General features: G+C 58.4%; 1 protein-coding gene across 1 annotated transcript in view; it reads right to left on the reverse strand.

Annotated features, from left to right (window-relative positions):
* LOC119100843 (solute carrier organic anion transporter family member 74D) overlaps positions 1-17,472 on the reverse strand; it is a 30,571-nt gene extending 13,099 nt beyond the window's left edge. The window contains exons 1-3 of the mRNA XM_037224006.1: positions 17,364-17,472; positions 3,069-4,022; positions 237-377 (exon numbers count right to left, since the gene is read on the reverse strand). Coding sequence (XP_037079901.1) covers positions 237-377; positions 3,069-3,945 — 1,018 coding nt within the window. The 5' untranslated portion in view covers positions 3,946-4,022; positions 17,364-17,472. The remainder of the gene's footprint in view (positions 1-236; positions 378-3,068; positions 4,023-17,363) is intronic.
* Between the last annotated feature and the right edge of the window lie 6,131 nt (positions 17,473-23,603).

Here is a 23,603-nt window from a genome sequence, read left to right on the forward strand (position 1 = left end):
GCGGCCAATCGCTGACGTTTCACTCTGGCGCCGCATCAGACGACCACTTAAAATGACGCGGAGCCTCCGCCTTGGCAGGCGGCGACGCCACGCACGGGATCCGAATCTCCCGGGCCAGCGCTCCTTACATATAGAGTTGGCCAGCCGGACCTGGTCGGCCAGCGCGCGCACCCGAACGGTACTCACTGAGCCACTAGGATCGGGTCGGCCAGCGCGCGCGCCCGAACGGCACTCACCGAGCCACCAGGCGCCGACCCAGCGCGGGTCGCGCGTGGTGATGTTAGGCTGCTGCGTCGGGTACACGTAGATGGACGTGCACAGCGAGCCCAGCACGAACCCGAACACCGGCCCGAAGATGCGCATGCCGATGATGAACGCTGCCGAGAGTCAAGGTCAAGGTCAGGCGCGCCAGCCGAGGCTTTCGTGAGAGACAGCCACAGCCAGTGCGGTCGAGCGCGCGTGTCACGGCGCATACAAGGTGCGTCCATCTGAAATGTGTGATGCCTTATATGGTCACCCGCCAGTCAGCGGCAGTCGATGCCCTGTACAAATACTGGAAGCGCAGCCGCAGCCGGGCCCTCGGACGGAGAAGTGACGACACGCACGGCTGTATGGACGTTCGAAAAAGAGGCACGTACCGTTGTCAGTGGAATCTTAGATTTTTCAACGCGTTACCATATGATTAATGTCAAACGTCCACGAAAAGTGACGAGGCCATAGTTCCTCAGCTCTCCCGCTCCTACGGCGGGAAGCTGGGGAGACACCCAACGTGAGGAAGCACGGTACGCTGGGGAGGGGACCGGCCCACTACCTGGCAGTGGACACGTTTAGTTAAAGGACACAGTTGCGGGGCTAGGCAACACCTGCAAAACGCACAGGCTGCACATTCTTGTAAGTAGCTGTGCACATTCCATCACGAACTGCACTGAAGAGTTCGATGAACGTTCCGGCACATGTTCCGCAACGTTTGCACCCAAGCTTGATGCGAACGCCTCGGCCGCGCTCGTGCTCCGCTCCTGTCCGCCGGGCAGTACGAGTGTCCCGCGAGAGACTCCATTGCACGTGCCGCCCAGGGTGCGTCCCGACGGCGGAGCTGAGTCCCGAGATTTGGAAGCGAGTCGCTTGGGCACGTGCTATCCACGCCGCGGGTAGAGAACACGCAGAGCCGGTGGGACCGCGAGGGGCAGGGTGCGTCACGCGCGCGAGGGCGGGCGCCGGGCGCCGAGCCGACGCCGGCGACGGGCGCCGCGACAGATGGCGCCACCGCCGCCGCCGGGGAAGTCCGCACCGCCAGCCGGTCTCCCTCACGGCGAAAGGGAGGTCAGTTTGGACCAGGGCAGCACGAGATGCAGCCCTGGGTCTTTTAGTCTGTGAGGGATGAATGTTTTGAGAATTTCTTGAGAAAGATGAAGAACTCTTCCCCATGACCCTAAATCAAAAAGTCGCAACCGGCCAGAGTACGTCGGGTAAGATCTCATTGTTCACAACCGTGTTATAAACACTCGCGCGGATCAGTTCTTCCGAAACGCAACGTTTCAACACATGGTCCGTACCTGAGTGCGTGACTTGCGGGAACGTCTCTGTTCTTAGAATACATTCTCTTTTATGATGAGACCGGTACATTTCCTAGTTCTGAGCTCCCTCAATCTCGCGCACCTCGTCGGTGTTGGTCACGTGGTTCCTCTTGGTCCCACAACTCCCGGCCATGCCAGTGACTCACTCTCGACCGGTCGCTTTGCTTAGCAGCTCAGTCAAACGCCTCTATAAGAGCTTAAGCCCAGGGCTTGTTCCTGGTCAGCGCGGAAACTCGCTCGGATTGAGAGGCGTTCCAGCCCGCGGCACGCTTCGGCACGGCACGCAGGCTCACGATGCGCGGTCCACTCGGGCAGACGAGCAGGCTGGCTAGAGCTCAATGCGCTCCGGCACTCCGGTCGCCAAGAGTGCCCCACCAGCAGTCCACCAACTGACCATGAGTGCCGGCACCGCCTTAGTCTCAAACCTCACAAACGCTACATCAGGGCATTCTCGGGTGCTCTTCACTAGGGCCCTGTACCCTGTACCACATAACAGTCCGCCACGTCACACCGTTCGTGATCCAACTGCAGCTCATTGGGGACGACATTTCGTAGGGTTTCATGTGGCGAGGTTTTGTGTTGAGGTGCTCAGGTGGCTACCTCTCGCCGTTAGGCGTCGTGGTGGCTGCTTTCGTGATGACCTTGCGTGGTTCCGTGGCGATGCACGGAGACCACGAAGTTTCGTGACGATCTTTTGCGGTCAGGGGCACGAGCATTGTGGTTCGGTGGCAAAATGCCAGGAGACGACGTCGATGCCATCGTGAAAAGTCGCCTTGCTAGAGATCGCCTTGTACGATGTCAAACACTGCCAACACGTGTCACCAGCAGAAGATGGCTTATTTCGAGGAGCGTCGTGCTTTTTGGTCATGTTTCTTTCGCACCGAGCACGACGGCGCGGTCTGAGGCCGGTATGCGGTTATCTTGAGGCAGCGAAGCAAACCGACCATACATGAAGGATAAAACGGGGCACATGAGCATCCGCATTTCCACGATGAAGATCGCAGACAACGCCGGCTCGCGGCGTGACTACCATCAGACATCCGCCCGGCACTCACAGCGGCCATAACACAAACCGTCACGGCGTGCCGACAAGACCCACGTACCTACAAGACCCGCGTGGCGACAAGATCCACGTGACGACAAAACCCACGTGATGATAGAACCCACGTGACGAGAAGGCCCACAAGACCCACGTGACGACGAAACCCACGTGCCGACGAAACCCACGTGACGACGAGACCCACATGCCGATAAGATCCACGTGACGACAGGGCCCACGTCACGACGAGGCCCGCGTCACGACAAGGCTCACAAGACCCACGTCACGACGAAACCCACGTGACAAGAAGACCCACGTGACGACAAGACCCACGTGACGACGAGATTCACGTGACGACGAGACCCACGTGGCGAGAAGACCCACGTGACAGCGCTTCGGACAGCCCACTCGTCAGCTCGAACGGGACCGGTCCCGCCGGCCGGACCGCCACTCACCGAAGTACATGGGCGACTCCTTGCTGCTGACGTTGTCGTCCATGTAGGGGATGCCCAAGTTGAAGGCCATCGTCTGGCCGACGCCGACGCCGATCAGGCAGACGAAGAAGATGGCCAGCACCACTGGCCTGATCTCGGCGTGGGTGGTCAGCTGGACGTCGTCCTCGCAGCGCATCCCCTCGCTGGGCGGCTCCGTCTCGACGGCGCCGGCGTCCGTTACGCGCCACACCGTGCCGTTCAGCTCGCCCGGGAACAGCACGCGCTCAGACACGTTGCCGGCCGCGACGACCGGCAGCTGTCGGCAGAGCGTGCGCCGCTCCTCGTCGCCCACGTCCACCTGGATGAGGTCGAGCGTCGACAGCCGCTCGCTGTACATGAAGTGCGGCAGCGAACACATGAACGTGCAGAAGGCGAAGAGGGTGATGCCGCAGCCGATCCAGCGCGGCCGGTGTCCCTGGCCGCCGTAGTAGGTGAGCAGCAGCGCACCGCTGATCTGACCGATCTCGGTGGCGCTGAACACGATGCCGGTCGTCTTCGACTGGAACTGGAACAGCTTCTCGATGGTGGTGATGACGCTTACCACGTACGTGTAGTACATGCCCTGCAGCACGCACGTCACCACGAACACGACCAGGAAGGTGCGCTGGCTGACGAGCCGCTGCAGCGCCGGCGGCGTGCAGCGGCCCCAGCCGAAGAGCAGGCGCTCCTCGGCCTCGGCGCCGGCCTCCTCGTCCGCCGCCGCCGCCGACGCTTTGGTCGTGCCCACGTGGTTGGTGTCGGGCTGCAGCGGCTCGGCGGCGCTCTCGGTGCCCGACAGGTCCTCGGGCTCGGCCAGCGAGGCCAGCGGCTCCAGGTGCGTGAACGGCGTCACTTCCATGGTGGGTGCCCGCGGCCCGCCGCCGACGGCGCCGCGCCCGGCCAGCCCGCCCGAGGTCGCTTTGGCTCACGGGAGCGCTGTCAACGGAGACGGAGGTCAGGCGGACACGTGCAGCCTGGGGGACTGAGAGGGGTGAGAAAGAGAGAGGGAGATGAAGTGATAGGTTCGGAGGAGGCTTCGCAGGGTGGGAGACGGCGAGATGTATCAGGAGTGAGAGAGGGCGGGATACAGAGGTGGTGAAAAGAGAAAACGAGGGAGGGGAGAGAGAGAGAGGGGGGGGGGGAGTGGAGGAGAGGGAGGAGGAAAGATAGGCTAGATAACATCGTAATTCGCACCTAAAAGGCTGCGCTATAACTGGCATAAGAACACTTGACAGCATTCCGCGCATCCATCCAGACAATGGTCTCGTATGCGGACACACGGCACAAACCAAAGCGAAGGCGTCCTGTCCACGCCGCGTGAGCACTGCTAACAATACCCGGCCGTCGGTGTTTTTCCAAGAGCGTGGCGCCGCCGGGCTGCCACCTTGACATCCCGGGATAGCGGGGGAGGGGGGGGGGGAAGAGGGGCAATGACCTGCCATACCGCCGCAATGTGCTGCCGTCACCCCGGCCAGCGTCGCACCGGAGCTCGCGGAAGGCCGCCGCCGCGCGCGCCGTTCAGAGAAGCGCCCTGAGTCGCGTGCGGCATGACTCAGGCGGCGCCGCGGGCGCTGCTGGGAGTTCCAGGCCGCCAGGCCGTCGACCCGTGTGCGGCCAGGGCCATCGGGCGTCAGATCGGGGGCCGAGGACGCGGCCCACTGCGGCGCGGCGCCGATCGGCGAGTCCCCCTCCCCCCGCGGCGCCCTGCCGAGGACACGGCCCAGCGAGCGGAGCCTCTCTGCCCCCACCCCTCCCTCCCTATTACCGGCGACGCGGTGGCTAGCCTTGTTTCGTGTGCGCATGGACGTAACAAGGCCCTATGCTGGTTACCGCGTAGCACGTAACAAGGCTCATGCTTGGTCATCGCACAACACGCAACGAGGCCCTACGCTGATCTTGTTACGTGTGCGTATGGACGCGCTAGAGCGGCGTGGCCTCATTGTGAACCACGATCTCACCCTCCTCCACAGCGCTCTCATGTGGCAGGCATACTTTGCAAAACCTATGAAGCATTAGGGCGACAGCGGCATAGCTCCACCATACGTGGAAAGAGAGAAGTGCCTTGGAGGAGACTGAAGGACCTATTCCAGGAACGATTCAAGACGAAGGAAGATCTCAAGCACTGATTCAGCAGTGCTGAATGACCCTAGCGTGTTGGAACGCACAAATGAAGATTTGCGCCATGCATACCCAAATATGAATGTCTCACTCTGTGGAAGCGCTGGGTTACTGTTCGTCGCGCGTAGCATGTTCGTTACGTACGACATAACATTGGTTTGTAAAAGTACAAACGTGCAGCCCGCAGCTGTTTCAGCCAGACCAAGGTAATGTATCTAATATCTTTGACACCAAATCTCAAATTTATACAAAACGAGCGCGCGTGTGATTGAATTATCTTGACACAGTACCTATCGATGTGCATAGTCAAAGTCAGGGCTACAAAGCATGTTGCTATCTCAACGTCACGTTCTGATGCAGGCAATTTCCCGTCAGGCGCCATTGTCGCTTTTGTTCGGCTAAGTCAGACTTCGTGACTGAAGTGGCATGGTGGCCGTGCAGCGTCCACACGCCGCATGCGAGGCATGACCCACCAATCAAACAGGACGCTGAGCAAACACCGTCTCGGCCGGCGCCGAGAAGAGGCGGCCAACGTCCTCAGAGTCACCGCTCAGACGCTCGGCGGTGCGGCCGGCCGCCAGGTGGCGCCGCCGGCGCGGCGGCGGAAATGCCGACCGACGACTGCACATGGACGGGCCGCACACGCCTGTCAGGGACGGGCCGAGGCACGGGCACAGGGGGTGGGGAACACACCGGCAGCTGGACGCGAGAGCGTGAGGAGTGGACGCCCGGCGCGTCTGGTCCATACTGTATTACTGCCTCTTTGATGCAACTGCATGCGATGGTTCAGTCTGCGTGAGATTGAGAGCCTAGGATTCAGCCTGGAATGAAACAGGACGTTCTGCCGAACCTGACCGGCCACCCGAACGTTTCCCGTTCATGGAATAATGGCATAGGCGCTGGACCAGACACCGCTGCTGTGCATACAGCGTGACGAACAAACGACACGGTTGGCGTGGCAGATACGTCCCTCACATCACTCACGAGATCAGAAGGCCTCTTATGCGACTCGAGCCCACGGAGTTCTACGTCCCGTGCGCACAGGTTGGTACTACCTACCGCACCCCAGCGAACCGGCCGGCGAGCGGACGCCTTCCGCCACGAACCCTCCATCAGTAGCCGGGATGATGCCTGAAGTCATCACGTCTTGCCAACCTCCAGACGCCGCCATCCTCGGTAAGCGCGCGCGCACCAGAGCCACCAAGGCCGGGAGTCCCTCCTTCCCACCATACCTGGCTCCGAGGGGCATCCCCTGCCGCGGCCGCCTCCGCAAGCCGGCCACAAGCCGCCTCCGCAAGCCGACCACAAGCCGCCTCCGCAAGCCAACCGCAAGTACGCGCATGCAGTAGCCAATTCTCTTCTAAGCAAATAACTAACGCCATTTATGTAGAGAGCTTAAGAGAATGCGACACACTTAACATGCGCCGAGAACGGACTCGAACTTTTCACCTCCTTCGCCCTAACGACAATCAGAAACATCCCTTTCATACAGTCGAGCTTCCGTTCTGCCGCTGTCGCCGCCAGGACCTGCGGTGGAGTGAAGTCCCTCCGCTGGCGGCGACGCCCGGTCGGAGCGACGTCTCGCGCGGTCCGGCCGCGCCCGGCTCCCGCCTCCAGGGACCCTATCGAGGGCCATCGGCAGAGGCGCCGGGCCGGACAGTGACTCGCGCCGGCGCCCATTTGACTTGCATACCGGCCGGCTCGCGACGGGCGAGCGACGCAGTCCTGCCTGTGGTCGTGTGCAGGGCCGACCCGACAGTCGCGCCGGCCAGCCGCTCGGGTCGGACCCGCCGACCGGCCGCCCGACCCGCCGCGCGTGGCTATCGTCGTGACAGATCGCTGCGGTGGCTCTCAACTGGGCGACATTCTTCCGGCTAGGCGGATGATCTTGAAAAGGCTGGCGTAAGGAATGCCGTCTGCATCCGTGATACCATACACCGTTTAATGGAATGTCATTTGGAGGTCACAAAACTCACCTAACCACCGCCTTTGCTGACAAGCCGCTGCTCTGTGGTACCAAGAGCCACCAGGTAGGAAGTTCTGGACCAGCGCGAGGGATCCCTCGATCTACGGAATCACCATAATGATACACAGGCTCTAAGGACCCCAAACGGTACCATCATCTGGCTGTGTACACGTGCTGTAAAAAATCATTGCGATATCCGTATCAGGCTGAGAAGCCGGCACCTGTACTCCTGCAGTTTCGCCACGTGCTGTGGGCAGGGCCGCGCCTCGTGCAAATCTTGTCCCGTGCTAAACATAGCCGGTCAGTGCTCGCGGCGGGTGCAAGGACGGTCGCAGGGGCCCTCGAGAAGGTCCACTAATGGACTGGTCACCCGGGGTGCAGATCAGCGTGCGGTCAAGGCAGCGGGCAGGGCCGCTGGGGAGGGGGAGGGGGGTTGGCCGGCCAGAGGGCCCCGCTCGGGAGGAGGTCGGCATGTGGGAGGGGCGCTGACGGGGCAGGCGCCGATAGGCGGACAGGTGGGGCCCTAGTCAGGCGGACAGGCGGACAGATGGACCCAGGTCGAGCGGACAGGTGGACAGGTGGACCCTGGTCAGGTAAACAGGCGGACAGGTGGGCCCTGGTCAGGCGAACAGGCGGACAGGTGGGCCCTGGCCAGGTGGACAGGTGGACAGGTGGGCCCTGATCAGGCGGACAGGCGGACAGGCAGACAGGTGGGGCCCCGGTCGAGCTCAGCGGCGCGCCCAGTGGAGGTCACAGAGAGCAACAGTGGTGGTCTGACTGCAGGGGAGAGACATCCGCTGAGCAGGCCGGCGCGCAGCGGGGCCGAGAACGCCGGCGCCTCTCGGTGCAGTGGGACACCCACCCCGTCGGCCGGCTCTCGGTCGCGCAGCTGTGGCCCAGGCGGATGACACGAGTCCGGTGGGGCTGCCCCCCCCCCCTCACCTGTCGGGCAGGTCCCTCACCCCGGGCCAGTCCAGACGTTCAAGGTCTGCCCCCATGGCGGTGGCGAGCGGAGCAGAAGGATGCCGCCAGTCGGATCGGGAACGGTGAGCAGAGGCGTGCCCAGGGAGCGGTGTAGGGAGGCAGGGAGGCCGCCGGTCGTTGCTGCAGAGGTGAGCAGAGGCGCATCCAGACAGTGGTGTGGGGAGGCAGGGAGGCCACCGGTCGTTGCTGCAGAGGTGAGCGGAGGCGCGTCCAGACAGTGGTGTGGGGAGGCAGGGAGGCCGCCGGTCGTTGCTGCAGAGGTGAGTAGAGGCGTGTCCAGACAGTGGTGTGGGGAGGCAGGGAGGCCGCCGGTCGTTGCTGCAGGGGTGAGTAGAGGCGTGTCCAGACAGTGGTGTGGGGAGGCAGGGAGGCCGCCGGTCGTTGCTGCAGAGGTGAGTAGAGGCGTGTCCACACAGTGGTGTGGGGAGGCAGGGAAACCGCTGGTCGTTGCTGCAGGGGTGAGCAGAGGCGTGTCCAGACAGTGGTGTGGGGAGGCAGGGAGGCCGCCGGTCGTTGCTGCAGAGATGAGCAGAGGCGCGTCCAGACAGTGGTGTGGGGAGGCAGGGAAACCGCTGGTCGTTGCTGCAGGGGTGAGCAGAGGCGTGTCCAGACAGTGGTGTGGGGAGGCAGGGAGGCCGCCGGTCGTTGCTGCAGGGGTGAGCAGAGGCGTGTCCAGACAGTGGTGTGGGGAGGCAGGGAAACCGCTGGTCGTTGCTGCAGGGGTGAGTAGAGGCGTGTCCAGACAGTGGTGTGGGGAGGCAGGGAGGCCGCCGGTCGTTGCTGCAGAGGTGAGCAGAGGTGCACTCCGTCGGTGCACGGATTGCCAGGAGCGCATGGCGGTTGCAGAGAGCGGGGGCGCGCCGACTGTCGCTGCTAAATGGATGGCAGGTGGGGTGTGGCGATGCACCATCCACTTTTATGTTTTCTAAGCCAAGGTCAATGCAGGGTAATGAGCGTTTGCACTCTGAACATTACATGACACACACCTCACCCCGATAGCCTTGAGCGTAGTTTTGCAGGAGCACATCGAAACTGTCGTTGATGCTGAGCACGTTTGACTGCCAGCGGCTTATCCCTGTCCAGCTTTGGGATCCCCACGGCAGACACACAGTGGTCACTGCGAGCCTCCGGGACGGAGGATACGGCCGGGACAGGCCAGGTGTCCGCGAGGCACGCGGTGGCCGGCCGTCCGCCAGGCTCATGTCGTCATTTGCATAGACGGCTGGACGGCGCGCGGGACGGCCAGCCCGTCCATCCGGCTTTCTCCGATTGAGCCTATCGAGCGACCATCGCTGCTTTCACTGAGGTCACAGTGACGCCGCCTGCTCCCTGCGTTGAGGTCACAGTGACGCCGCCTGCTCCCCGCGCCGAGGTCACAGTGACGCCGCCTGCTCCCTGCGCTGAGGTCACAGTGACGCCGCCTGCTCCCTGCGCTGAGGTCACAGTGACGCCGCCTGCTCCCGCGCTGAGGTCACAGTGACGCCGCCTGCTCCCTACGCTGAGGTCACAGTGACGCCGCCTGCTCCCCGCGCCGAGGTCACAGCGACGCCGCCTGCTCCCCGCGCCGAGGTCACAGTGACGCCGCCTGCTCCCTGCGCTGAGGTCACAGTGACGCCGCCTGCTCCCCACGCTGAGGTCACAGTGACGCCGTCTGCTCCCTACGCTGAGGTCACAGTGACGCCGCCTGCGTTGAGGTCACAGTGACACCGCCTGCTCCCTGCGCACTGAAGTCGCGCCTCCAGCTCCTGAATCCCTCATGCTGGGAGCGCCTGGTGCCCCTGGAGCTGGGACCGTCTGCTCCCTGTTCACAGGAAGTGGGACCGCCTGCTCCCTGCCCGCAGAGCTGGGACCGCCTGTTCCCTGGGACCTGTGCCTCCTTTCCTGCATACCGAAGCCGTGACCTTCCGCCTTGCTAAATGGTCCCTGGCCCCGCGCTCACCCGTAATTGGGGCCGGAGGCTTCCCCGATCATTCATCCCGGGACCTCCTGCTCCCTGATGCTGGAGCTGTGGGCCCTGTCTCACTCTCAAAGATTTGGTACCTCCCGTTCCCTACTCGCTAACTGCTTGCTTCTTGGAGCCGGGGTCTCCTGACCCCGCAATGTATGGAAGTATAACACGTTTCCTTTTTGAAAATGGATTTGACGTTTTTTTCTGGGGTCGCCCTGGGACCAAAATTCATACTAAGCACAGCTCGTTGCAAAAACCCTGGCCCAACACCCCTTGAGTGATTCCAGTTCAACGAAAAAATTTCACCGAACGATCAAATCATTTAACGCACCAAATAATGCCTGCTTTGCACGACTGCTTTGTTTCAGCTTTGTCCGCTTCATCGCATCAAAAACCGGCCGGCCATCTGACCCACAGCGGCGCTCCTTCTAAGACGCGGACCCGCATGTGTGCTCCGCACTCTGTCCCGGTGGCTGGCGCTCTGCAGAGTCACAGAATCTGCAGTAAAACTGCATTCTATACTGTCGGTGTTTTTATCACCAACTGAAATTGGCGGTTAGCGCAAGCTGACCACGGCATATGGGGGTGTTTGTTTAACCAGTGAGTCATCTGCTTCTTTGCCGGAGGTTATGATCTGACAACTCGGCTCTACTGTTATCGAAGCCCCACGACTTTGTCCACTGCAGGGCCATTTTCCGAGTCTTAAAGAACTGTTTGGCATTAAACGGATTAATACGGATAAACATCGCCCGGCACTGACTGGCCTTTTGCTCATCCACGAGTCACTGGAGCAAGTTGGGTGAGGCTTTTGCCATTCGCTGTGCTTGGAACCAATGGACCCACTTGACAGAGTTGAGTGCCGTGACCGGCCCAACTTGCACTGAACAGCCGTAATTTTACGACCCAGAAACATGCATATTGGTGACCTGGAGGTCACCAGCGACGTCACAGGCTAAGGAGGGATCAGCCATTTAAATAAAGTTGCGACGACCTGTTATTGGCATCTAAACACCAGCTGGACCTTGCATGCATGCAGGGGTACGCCAAAAGTGCATGCACGCAGCTCCTTATGAGGTTGTCGCCTTAAGAAGGTACGTACACCTCGCTCGTCGTCAGAGACGACCTCTAGTCACTGTGTCCCGATGTTCATAGGCGGCATCCAGTGTTACCATGTGTTCTGGTTGAAAACCTACCAGGTATTTTATATCGGTGCTGGGGCTAAATTGCCTCAACATTTCGTAACTAAGATCAGTCAGTGCACTCCCAGTGGTCGAACGGAATCAAGTGTCACTTTCAAGAAATCACTAATTACGACGGACCTGCAGGGTAGAATGACATCAAAAACTACACAACACAAGTGCGTGACTGCAATGCATAATGACTTCAAGTGAAGTCATCCACGAATTTGCTGTTGTGTACATAAAAGTGTGATGCAAAGCATCGTGACCTCCAAACAGCATACCACACAGCATACGTCCGTGTTTCTCACGCCAAATAGGTCCACACCAGGCCACCTCACGGAAATAGCATGAGGGTGGTAACTAATCCGGCATCGAGCCAGAAATGTACGAAAGCAAAGCCATAAGCGGGAGCAAAACCCAACGTTTTCCGCATTGTCGATGAAATAGTCAGTGCATTTTAACAATGAAGAGTTTTGTTCTGTAATCATGTACCTAGTCGCTATTTTACATTTACAAATTTGGTCCCGTGAGAACAGATAGCTGAGAAGTGCAAACGAGAAAAAAAGCATGAGGACACGACGACGGAACCAAACGTTTCCGGGGCTACACTAACGACGAATTTTGATACACCTGAATGCATTCCAGGGTCTTTACCCCCGCATATCCTACTTATACACATTTCATATATATTTACCGAACCAAGTCTACTTAACAACGCTCGCGTGCAGGGGGATGGTAGCATGACAAGAGGCTGTCTTAACCTGATCAGATCTAACATGTCTCGCGTGCGTACTCCCCTGGTAAATACTTCATGTGACACACGCGACCTTCAGATTGCATGGAGACATCCCTTTCATCGCATGCCAATGCCACTTCATGACCACATTATGAAAATCGCAGACCGTAGTACTGAGCCATAATGGCCCGCATCTAGATCACGGCCGTCTGACTCGACCCCCGTCCGCTGTCCATATGCAATGTGTTTTGGACCTACGGGCACGTGTTGGCCGTCGCATGTGAGCAGTGCCACGTGCGTTGTATGCGCGTGAATACACTTCCGAATCATGTAGCCATGACATGGCTAATTACGCTTGGCATAGCCCAGCATGACGGGCGCGCACAATTCAACACGGCGTGACATCGGCACGCTTCTGGGCGTGCTAGGGGTTTCAGCTTGCAGGTGCGATTCGTTCCGAAGTGGCGACAGAAAAAACCAACGGAGGGCAAGAACAGACTTCCAACAGTCAATCATTGGTTCGAAGTGATGTGGGTGAAACGTCTCTCGACCAGATCTGCCATTCGCACAGACCGCAGTGCGCACCATACCTGCCAAATCCGTTGTCATGAATGTGCATGCTATTTCTAAACTGACAGCGAGTTAGATATTCATAGCAATCCCTAACGCCAAGCCAAATGTGGTCCAGCTTACATGGTTACCCACGTGTTGCTACGGAGGCTTGATGTTTGAGATGTGTGCCAATGAGGCCCACCGAATGCTAATATATTCTTCCCGATTTATTGATCCGTGTGTTACAGTACTGACCGACGCGCTGTTGCAGGCCGGCCTGCAGACAACCATGGACTCTGCAGTCTGCAAAGGCCGTTGCAGTGGCTCAGTTCAATGTCTCCGAGCCAACAGTTCAAGACCGCATACAAACCAGAGAACGAGAGCCCTGATACACATTACAGCCCCGACCTCACTCCGCACTGGACGCTGCATTTGCACACAATATCGCCGCGGGCTGGTGGCGGCGGCGCGCGCGGCGTCCGTACCGCCGCGCGGCAGGCGCTGCGGCGCCCCGCCTGCGCCTGCGCCTGCGCCCGCCGCGGCGCCTGACGACAGCGGCTGCCGCCCGCGGCCGTGACCGCCGCGTGGAGCGGAGCGGCGCGCTGACCCGGGCCGGCCGCGCGCCCGCCGCCATATTTGGCAGCAGGTGAGGCCCACTGCTCGTCCACCCAGTGACCGGTCCCATTGGCGGGTGCTGTGGTCACTTTCACGGACACACCAATCAAATAGCTGCGCTCCCTGCACCGGCACGCCTTTTTCCAGCACGTGTCGGTGATCTCAAAGAAACTCTATTTATAGAAGGCCTCTTATAAATAGAACACGTCAACACGCGCATGAACGCATGCACACACACACATACATACAGTTTATATATATATATATATATATATATATATATATATATATATATATATATATACGTGCGTGCGTGCGTGCGTACGTGTATGCGCGTGGGTGCGTGCGTGCGTGCGTGTATGCGCGTGCGTGTGTGTGTGTGTCAAGCATCGCGTGACGTAACCAGAAATAAAATACAAGCAGGTTCTATGCATTCACGCCACGCTACCTACAACATGGCCAACGATCGCTGACCATTCTTCCAACACTAAACACACGCGTTCAGGGTGGAGGGGTGTCTTATATCTAGCTCGAACGAATACCCTGTCCGTGTCGCACCTTTACGATCCTGCGCTTACGATCCATCCACCTTATTTGAGATCACCTTGGTGCATTTAGCAGTATCATTGCGAGCGATTTCACCGTTTAATGAATTATAGCCGCTGACGTTGCCATGATAAGCTTACTTCATTTTCCGAGGCGCACCGTTTCGCAACTTTAAATCCCATTTGTCAGGCGGAGGACTTCCTGGACGCGAAAGCCTTCCACTCATCTGATTAGTGTCTTGAGAGTCGCGAGCGGCGGGGGCCCGGCCGCTGCCAGGCCCCCGCCGTGGCCAGCGCCTGCACACCAGCCAGGCCGGAGCCCCGCTGGCCGCCCACCAGCCAAGCCGGAGCCCCACTGGCCGCCCACCAGCGGCGACTACAGGCGGCCGACAGGATCTGCCGCCGACGCCGGCGCTACCCCCCCCCCCCCCCTCCCCGACCCGCGCCACTCCTCTTCTGCCCACCTTTCCCACTGATGCGGGGCGCCCGAGCTGGCTTGGTTCCGTGACCCGCTGTGCCCAGCAGTGTCCGGGAGGGTTCAGTCGAGGTCCAGTGGGTGCGCATGCATCCGGGTGAGTTCGGTCGGCGGCCGGCGGGCCCGGGCCACGGCGGACAGCGTCCCATCGCACCTGGATGGGCTCACCGCTCACCCCGGTTGGCGTCCGGGTCAGCCGGAGGCGGCTGGGCCCGCTCCGTCTCCGGACGGCTGCAGACAGGCGCGGGCGGGATCCCCGGCGGATCCCCGGCGCGCCCCGGCGGATCCGGGGCGTGGCCCGCCCCGCTCAGCTGACGCCCGGCCCGCGCGGACCGCCGCCCGGACGAGCGAGGGGCGTCCGCAAAAACGGGGCGCGTCTGCCGTCAGCGGCGGCGGCGGCAGCGGCGGCGCGGCGGCCGGCCGGCGGTGGCGGCGGCCGGCCGGGCGCGGCGGCGCGACAACAAAAACCGGGCCCGCTCGGCCGTGCGGATGCCGGGCCGGCGGCCGACGGGCCCGCCAGCTCTCACCGACTCCGGCGCGCTCTGGCTCGGGTCCGAGCTCGCGCGCAGCCGGCTCCCAGAGACCAGCAGCTCACCGGTCCTTCTTGCGCGGGTCCTCGTCGCTTCAGTCTGAAGTCAATAGCTGTCAGTCAGCGAGCCTCACAGCTCGGACGATTCTCAGCTAGCCCCTCAGCTCACAGCAACGGTGCAGCTCTGCAGCGATTCAGGTTCGGGTTCAGTTCTCTATGAGGTCTTGTAAACCCCGACAATTCACATAGCGGTTTTCCAGGAGCTACTTGGCTTCATCCCTGTCACCCCGACATTCGTCTACTTAGCTCATCTGATAGCGTGCAACCTCTTCGGAAGCCCGCGGAAACGCCTTATCGCCTCAGGGGTCGCTGTTCGAAGGCTTCCGTGAAGCGGGGCTGCCTACAAATTAGAAAAGATCATTGCCTTCTTTTGCGAGGCGTCCTTTCAAGTAACGAATGAGCGAAACGCAATGCACCTAACACTCGCAATTTCTTCATAGCATTTGACACTGAAACGAAAAGTCATCGCGCCATTGAAAGTGTTAGCTGGTACGTGAAACGTTCAGCTGCAGGGATACGAAAGTTAATGCAGCATCTAGACATACACTCGATACCGGGGCATTGCATCGTCACCTTAAACAAAACCTGGGTGGCTGCAGTGCCGTGAACGGGAGCGTTAGAAAGCAATGTGAAAAGCAAACTAAAAGCGGAAGGGCTTGGTTTCATAACAGCGACACAATAAATTACATAGTTCCGGTGAAACCTCTCGGAGGAAGTCCCCAACAAAAAGGGCCGACGTCAAATAATAGTTCCGAATAACTGGTGTGAAACGCCAAAGGCAAAACGTTTCCAAAAGTGATGGTGATGAAATCGCCATTTTGCTCCATTCATTTCATGCCGCGCCATAAAACAGTCGCTAATTTTTCTGAGGCATTGAAAATGCGGCCACATTCCCACATAGCAATGACGTAACATCCACATGAGCAGCTGTACGCATCGCACCTCTCCGTCGTAAGGCGTGGCCGAGGGTCACCCGACACGCAACTGTACAACCCGCCTGAGAAGCTGTTGTTGGACACCGGACAGGTTTGTATCTCCCCGACACAATTCATCAAAAGAGCGTGCTCGATAACCCGGCCGTGGTCGCGGCCCTGGCAGTGTCGAACATCTCTTTATAGCCGACTAAGAACATCATCGGGGTCGTTGCAGTTTAGCCCAGTATGCGCGGCCTTTGCAGGGCCATTTCCTGCCGGGAATACCTTGAATTATGACTGTTCCCGAACTAAACAATCAAGCTAAACACGCATCTAATCAACCACATTTAAACCGTCCAGAGTAGTGCTCTGCGCGGCAGGAACATCCTGGCAGCACACGCTGGATCACATCACTCAATTCCCGGTACCTCTCTCTTGCCTGCACGCTCCACCCTAGCGGAAACATGACCCCTGCTTTTGGCTAATCCGGCAGATATTTTCGGCCCGGTACATGTAACGCATAGCCGTGCGTGTAGCACGCGGCAAAATCCCCTCCAAGTCGCGGCAGCACGCGGGCGCTGCCTGAACCGGTCTCTTTCTCGACCCCGGCATGGCTTGGCCACAATACAACTCTCCCCAGAGACCCTCGTATCTCGCGCTCGAAGCGAAGTCTCCCACGTCAGGAGCGTGTCGTCAGGCCCGCCAAGCTAAACGTGATGTCGACCCAGGCGCTATGGCGAGTAACTTCACCGCTGAACTCGCGCCCAGATTCGCGCTCCGCTGGGCCAGCGGCGGACGCAGAGATCGAGCGTTACGTCGATGGGTGCAGGGTCGGGTGCGCCGGCAAACGCCGACAGCGTGACGCGGGACGTAAGCCGACTGTAAACAGCGCGGTGCCCTCGATGCCCTTCACACACACTCACACACACACACACATGCGCGCGCACGCTCACACACACACACGCGCGCGCGCACACACACACTCACACACACACTCGCACACACACACGCGCGCGCGCACACTCATACACACACACGCGCGCGCGCACACTCACACACACACACACACACGCTCGCGCGCACACTCTCACACACACACACACATGCGCGCACACACTCACACACACACGCGCGCGCGCACACACACTCACTCACACACTTGCACACACACACACACATGCGCGCGCGCACACTCGCGCACACACACGCGCGCGCACACTCACACATACACACGCGCGCACACACACACTCACACACACCCACGCGCGCGCGCACACTCACACACACATACACACACACACACTCACACACACACACACACACACACACACACACACACACACTCACACACACACACACACACACACACACACACACACACACACACACACACACACACACACACACACACCACACACTCACACACACACACACATACATACACACACACACACTCACGTGTGCGCAGCTCACAGAGGGCCGTCGTCCCGCTCGGCTCCGCGCACAGTCCTCTGAACCCACGGACGCCGTCGAGCCCGAGCCGGGGAGCACGTCCAGACCGTCCGAGGCCGTGGCCCGACGGCGGCCGGGGAGCACGCCGTCGGCGCCAGCGTGCGGCCATGATGCGTGCCGCCGCCGCCGGCGGCAGTCCTACCTGTGCGTGGGTCGCGCCGCCGCCGCCGCCGCGCCACAGCGGCCGCAGGAGGTCGCAGCGCACCGGTCGCCGTCGGTCGCGTCCGCGCGTGACACGGAGCGCACCCGTCGGCCGCCACCGCCGCGTCCGTGGCCGCTTTCACTGGCGGCCGGCCGCCGCCGCCGCCGCCGCCTCCGGCCGGCATCAACAGCGAGGCGCACGGCGCATGTGCAGAGAGCGACCGACGCCGGCTGGCGGCGTGCCGCCGACACGGCGGGGAGGGGCGCGTCGGGGGCGTCGATCGACGCGGCGACAGCTGAGCCGGCGGCCGCGGCCGACGGCGCGGTCAGCACAGAGATACCGCCTCAGGTGCGACGCCCGCCGCGGGGGGCCGCCACTGACCTTGGGCAGGGGCGCAGTGGCGGAGGCAGATAGCCGCCGCCGGGGAGGCGCCGCCATCGGCCGCACGTGCCGCCGAGGAAGGAGCTTCCTCCGTCCACGCCTTCGTCTCAGCCGCCGTTGTTACGTCTTCCAATAACACGAGGGTGACTTGCGGGATCAGACGTTTCTACGGTCCCGCGGATAGCAAAAGGTGCAAAATATAGCACTGGGAGGAAAGCAGCTAGGCGGTATCGTTTCTCCGGTAAGCGTCCACATAATACATTACCGCATTACCGTCAACGGGCTACGGTTGTGGCGGCATAGCGCACAGCATCCGTATATGGCTGTGAAACGATGCATATCCATGCATGTACCAATACACCACGATACACTGTAGGCTTTGCGGTGCCGAAAACTAAACGACAATTTCAGTGCGGTGATGTGTACCGGTGAATAGCACTGAATCAGTACTAAACTACCGGTGGTATGAATATACGCAAGGTTCACGGAAATCCGATACCAAGCTCCGGCCTCAGTTAAACCTGCCCACTCTAGGGCGGTATTCACACACCAAGATTTATGCTGCTACGGTGCGGCTGTTAGGTCCGGCGCGTCAAGAAAACCTCACAGGAAGTTGTCTTTCTTGCACCGCTAAGCTGACGCGAACAGGCGTCACAGCCTGCCAAACAAGTCAGTGCGTACGCAATGTCTTCCGCTTGCTCGCAAGTGTTGCTGTTAAACTAAAGATTCCGTAGTCATGTTGAATTGTTGTGTAGTCAAGGGAGCCGGGGTCAGGCGTGTGTCTGGATTCCAAGGGTGGATCCAGGATCCTATAGGGTTCCTTGTTACTAGGATCCGAGATCGGATCCTGCGGTCTTTTGTGAGGCTCCGGACACGTGTCTGACCGGTTACGCTGATTTTTGGGTATTACCCACTTAGAGAGTTGCGGCGTCCCCTCGTAGATGAGCATTGAGGTTTTAGGGCGATACGATTGCCAGTCGCTTTAGGTCCCGGGATATAGCCCCAATTCGTAATCATGTGTGTGTTTGCTGGATGCTTGGCACAATATGGATAGGCTCGGTGGCCCAATTTCTCGGGGCCTTCGGGAAGATTTTATATTTTAGAGAGACAGAGCGGCAGTGGCGTTCCGCAGAAACAGGGCCATCAGCCCGTGTCTAGCCGAATAAACCAATGTTACGTCTGTATGATTATAAGGCAGACCTACCGCCACATCCTGCCTCGGTTTGTAGCCCGTTTATGAGCCATGGTTCCGTTTTCACCGATGCTGGGCATTATAACCGGCGAGTCGAATGTGGCCTGCGCGTATCTCGGCCCAACCACACTGGAACTTCCCCACTCCCACGGACCGGCGCACCCCAACTCTACAACGTGACCACGTGACCACTACAGCATTTTGCCGCCGAAACATCCGCAGCGTGCACATATGCGCGGCCGATGTAACAAGTATTCGGTCTGTTGCCACCGTCAGTGGCACAAAATACTTTGCGCAACGTCCCCGGTGGCACTTATACGGTCGTCACCAGCTTGTCCTGAGGAGAGTCTCAGGAGGTTTGGCGCGTGGCCACACGTGCGCGTACATCAGCATCGAAGGTTTCTGGCGGTTTCAAGTTTCGAACCCATAGTCTCATGTTTGGTAAACAAGCGCTGTGATCCCAAGTCCGCCGATACTTGTGTGTACCAGGGAAAAGGACGCGATGGGGCATAAGTAAACCTCTGACGACAAGTGCAGTCTGAATAATTACACAGCTGGTACCAGCAATTCGTCTTAAACATCCGTGATGCCACGACGTGTGCGGTCTTCACTAGCAGTCACTTTGCTTGGAGAGCGTCTTTATGTATTTTCTGGAGTACGGGAACTTCTCTGTCGCTCAGATTAGCCACTCTCCGATAGCCCTATTGCTCGACTTTGGAAGTGAAAGCATAGTTCTAACGCTCCACGTAACATTTGAAAATGGGCAATGTAACATTTCAACATTTGAAACTGGGCTAAACATTTGAAACGTAACATTTGAAAATGGGCAAACATGGGCAGGGAGAGATGTTTTCTCGTCTGAAAACATCAAAAGCTTATCTCTTTTTCTGCCATCAGCGAGCTCGAACTAACAGCATTCACAAATCAATGTTTATGGGTAGACGGGTGCCAGAGCTAGACTATTTTTAACCTTACAATCTTCAGAGGCTGCTAATTTTGCCGCACCCGACTGAAATTGAGGCCAGTGAAATATTTCTGCGATGAGCGAGAACCAGGCCCAGCCCCTTATCCATGTGCGAACCACGTCCGTCCCGCCGTTGTCCAAACCCACACATCATAAAACCATGCGTGCAGTTATCAAAGGGCGTGGGCTTGCGAGTTCTCTTGTTTCTTTCGTTCTCTGAGAACGGGCAGAGTATTCTGACTTAAAATAGCACCTTTTGAACCGCCTTTTCTCTGTTCGCCCGTAACGTTGTCGACTAGCACAGCGCCGCAGTGATACTGCCACTCCCGCGCGCTCGCCCCACAAGACCCACGCTGCGACAAAAACTGTGCAGAATCTTCACAGTGTACAGAGAAACTCCTGACAAAGAGACGCAAGAAGTCAAAAGAACATGACTCAATTTTAGCGCCTTTAGCAAAAAATGCACTCAAATGTCATCGATTTATCGCCTTAGGGGGCAAAATCGCATCGCGCTCTGGTCGAAAACACCACGTCGAGCCGCACAGGTGAGTATGGCGATGATTATCAGTTTCGGCTATTATCGTAAATCGGCAAGGTCCAAAACTCTCTTTTTCCAGCACCTCGTACTGTGAGGACCCAAGAGGTGTTTATCCGTAGCTTTTTTGGTGGAACTGTGAGGTTTCTTACTGCACAATCTCACAATATTCCTGGCATCTAACAAATGGTTGTGAAGTGAGACACATGAAACATACGGCTGCGTTCGCCGCACGAAATCTTATGTGTCGTGTTGTAATCCCATGAACAAATTCGACCAAACTTAAACGTTTATGGACTGCTCCCACTTGAAACGTGCGCCCACACTAAATCACATAAACCCCTTACGTTAGTAGCCCACCGGCACAAATCGAATCACGGCTACAGGAACGTAATCGAGTTTCGACCGCTCCGCCCAGTAGTTGCCAGTCGAGCACGCTTCCTTACCTTGCGTTTTTTTTTTGGCTTTATCCAACCCCGACTGGTGCTCCATTCAATGCTCTGACGTGACGGGAGATCAGATGAGCCCAGCCAGCTCCGCCCACCACAACGGCGACCAGACCGCACGCCGACCTATTGACCGTGACCCCACCATGCAGCGTCACCGGCGACCAGATTTCGGGTTTACGCCAGCACGCAACACGCCGAAACCGACCTCGGCTGACCTTCCTCCTGCGCCAACTCGGTCACGTGGTCGCGTTCACTGGAAGAGCACGAGTCACGCTGACATCACGTGACGTCCCGTCTGATGGGGCGCTCACGCCCGCACGATACACAGGTGTGCATCACTGCAGCCTACCCGACCATGACTCAGCACACCCGCGGCAGGTCCGGCGCGCGGGCTCCGACTCCGGGCGACGCGCCGACCGGGGTCCGGCAGGCTCGGGCGGACGCCGCGCGAGACGGGGCTCCGGGTCGAAGCCGAGGAACCCCCGGCCGCTACCTCACCCGGGCGACGCGCCGACCGGGATCCGGCAGGCTCGGGCGGACACCGCGCGAGACGGGCTCCGGGTTGAAGCCGAGGAGCCCCCGGCCGCTACCTCACCCGGGGACCGGCCCGCCCGCGGCCTGGGCCGTCCTCCTGCAGCTCGTGTGCCTCCAGGCCGATGCTGAGGAGCCCCCTGGCCGTTACCTCACCCGGGGACCGGCCAGCCGCGGCACTGGCCCTTCCTCTTGAAGCCCGTGCGCCTCCGGGCCGATGCCGAGGAGCACCTGGCCGTTACCTTGCGTGGTTTCTCATAACTCGCACATGGCGTGCACATGACTTGCATCCGCGTGTTTGGACGTGTTTATCTGCAATGCGTTTGGAATGCAGTGCTGCTTTCACAGGAACGCTTCTTTTTGATGATGGTGAAGTGGTAAATAAGATTGCTATCATGATGTCAACGTACATTTTGGGTGCGGCCAAATAGCGCACGGCTGCTCGTTGGCCATTTACCTTCCCAGCAGATATACACATTGATCATAGGGACTCACCCAGAGATCTGGATCTGGGTTCCTAGAAAACATGTCTCGCAAATCAAATTCGTTTTTTGCCAAATAGCTGTGCAAGATCCAAAATCATTAGCATGCTTTGGTGGGTGGGGAAACTTCAAGGGCACACCAGATCTTTTCACAGATTGTAGCTTGATCTTCAGGATCATTTTTTCTGCAGTCCTAATAGCCGATTCATAAGAAATGAAGTTAGGACGAGATCTCATTTCCCCGGGGTAGACATTGGGGAAACGAGAGCTCTATTTCCCCAATCCGCCCTATTCTAGACAACTCACCCTAGAACAGTTCAGATCAGCCAGTTATTTGTGACGAGTTATCGCGTAATCAATTTGACATGCTCCAGATAGGTCGTCTTTTCATTTTCAAAGAGCATTGCGAACGCTCAATGATAAAATTTTTCTTGGTATCCGCGATCCACTTTCAAACCTCTGCGATGCATCTGCTGGGATGTGAGATTATTATACATTTTCCAAACAATTCCCTGCTATTATGACCTGCAAACCTCTACAAAAGAAGCTCCGGAGATAAGAGATCTATTTTTGTACGATCCTCCATGTGCAAAGTCCATTTTCAAGCTGAACAAAAGATGCACTGCGGGCCATGATTCATTTTTTTTTGGGGGGGGGGGGACGGCCGGGATCCACCGACGCTGGCGTGGAATGCGCTCACGCATACTTTCTAGAGCACAGTTCTTTCGTGCTTTGCGTGCTAAATAACGGCAGACGGACTACCACAGTCGGCAACCAGCATCGCCCGCAAGGCTATCCAGGTACGCACAAGCATCAGCTTCACAATGCGGTGTTATCTTGTTGAGTGACAAGGAGCACGTGCCTTTATCCCAATATGGTGAAACAGGTACCTACCACTTATATCCAGACCTCAAATAGACCGGCTGACCTTCGATGGGACATTGGGTAAGGTAAGGCGAAGTGGCAGAGGTGGTGATGTAGCTGAGGTAAATGTCTTTCCACGACACGGCATCGTTGTGGAGTTTGACTTTGACATTGCATACATTCATTTTTTTCTTTAGATATCTTTGAAGTCTTTCCTCAACAAGGAGAGGTGGGAAGACGGCAACAAGGAGAGAAAAAGATAGGGAGAATAAAGGGGAAGAGAGAGAGAGAGAGAGAGAGAGAGAGAGAGAGAGAGAGAGAGAGAGAGAGAGAGAGAGAGAGAGAGAGAGAGAGAGAGAGAGAGAGAGAGAGAGAGAGAGAGAGAGAGAGAGAGAGAGAGAGAGAGAGAGAGAGAGAGAGAGAGAGAGAGAGAGAGAGAGAGAGAGAGAGAAGAGAGAGAGAGAGAGAGAGAGAGAGAGAGAGAGAGAGAGAGAGAGAGAGAGAGAGAGAGAGAGAGAGAGAGAGAGAGAGAGAGAGAGAGAGAGAGAGAGAGAGAGAGAGAGAGAGAGAGGAGAGAGAGAGAGAGAGAGAGAGAGAGAGAGAGAGAGAGGAGAGAGAGAGAGAGAGAGAGAGAGAGAGAGAGAGAGAGAGAGAGAGAGAGAGAAAAGAGAGATGTCTCTGAAAAGACTAAAGGAGCTTGAGGAGCTCCTTCCCTCTCTCTCTTTCTCTCTCTCTCCTCTCGCTTCTTCTCCCACACTCTCGCCTTCTGCATGAGATCTCTGTGCCGTCATCGAGTCCGTCTCTCTCGCTCCCTCCCCGTGGTCTCTGGACCGCCACAGAGT

Source organism: Pollicipes pollicipes, unplaced genomic scaffold (assembly GCF_011947565.3).
Source record: "Pollicipes pollicipes isolate AB1234 unplaced genomic scaffold, Ppol_2.1 Scaffold_4881;HRSCAF=5763_pilon_pilon_pilon, whole genome shotgun sequence".
NCBI lineage: Eukaryota > Metazoa > Arthropoda > Thecostraca > Pollicipedomorpha > Pollicipedidae > Pollicipes > Pollicipes pollicipes.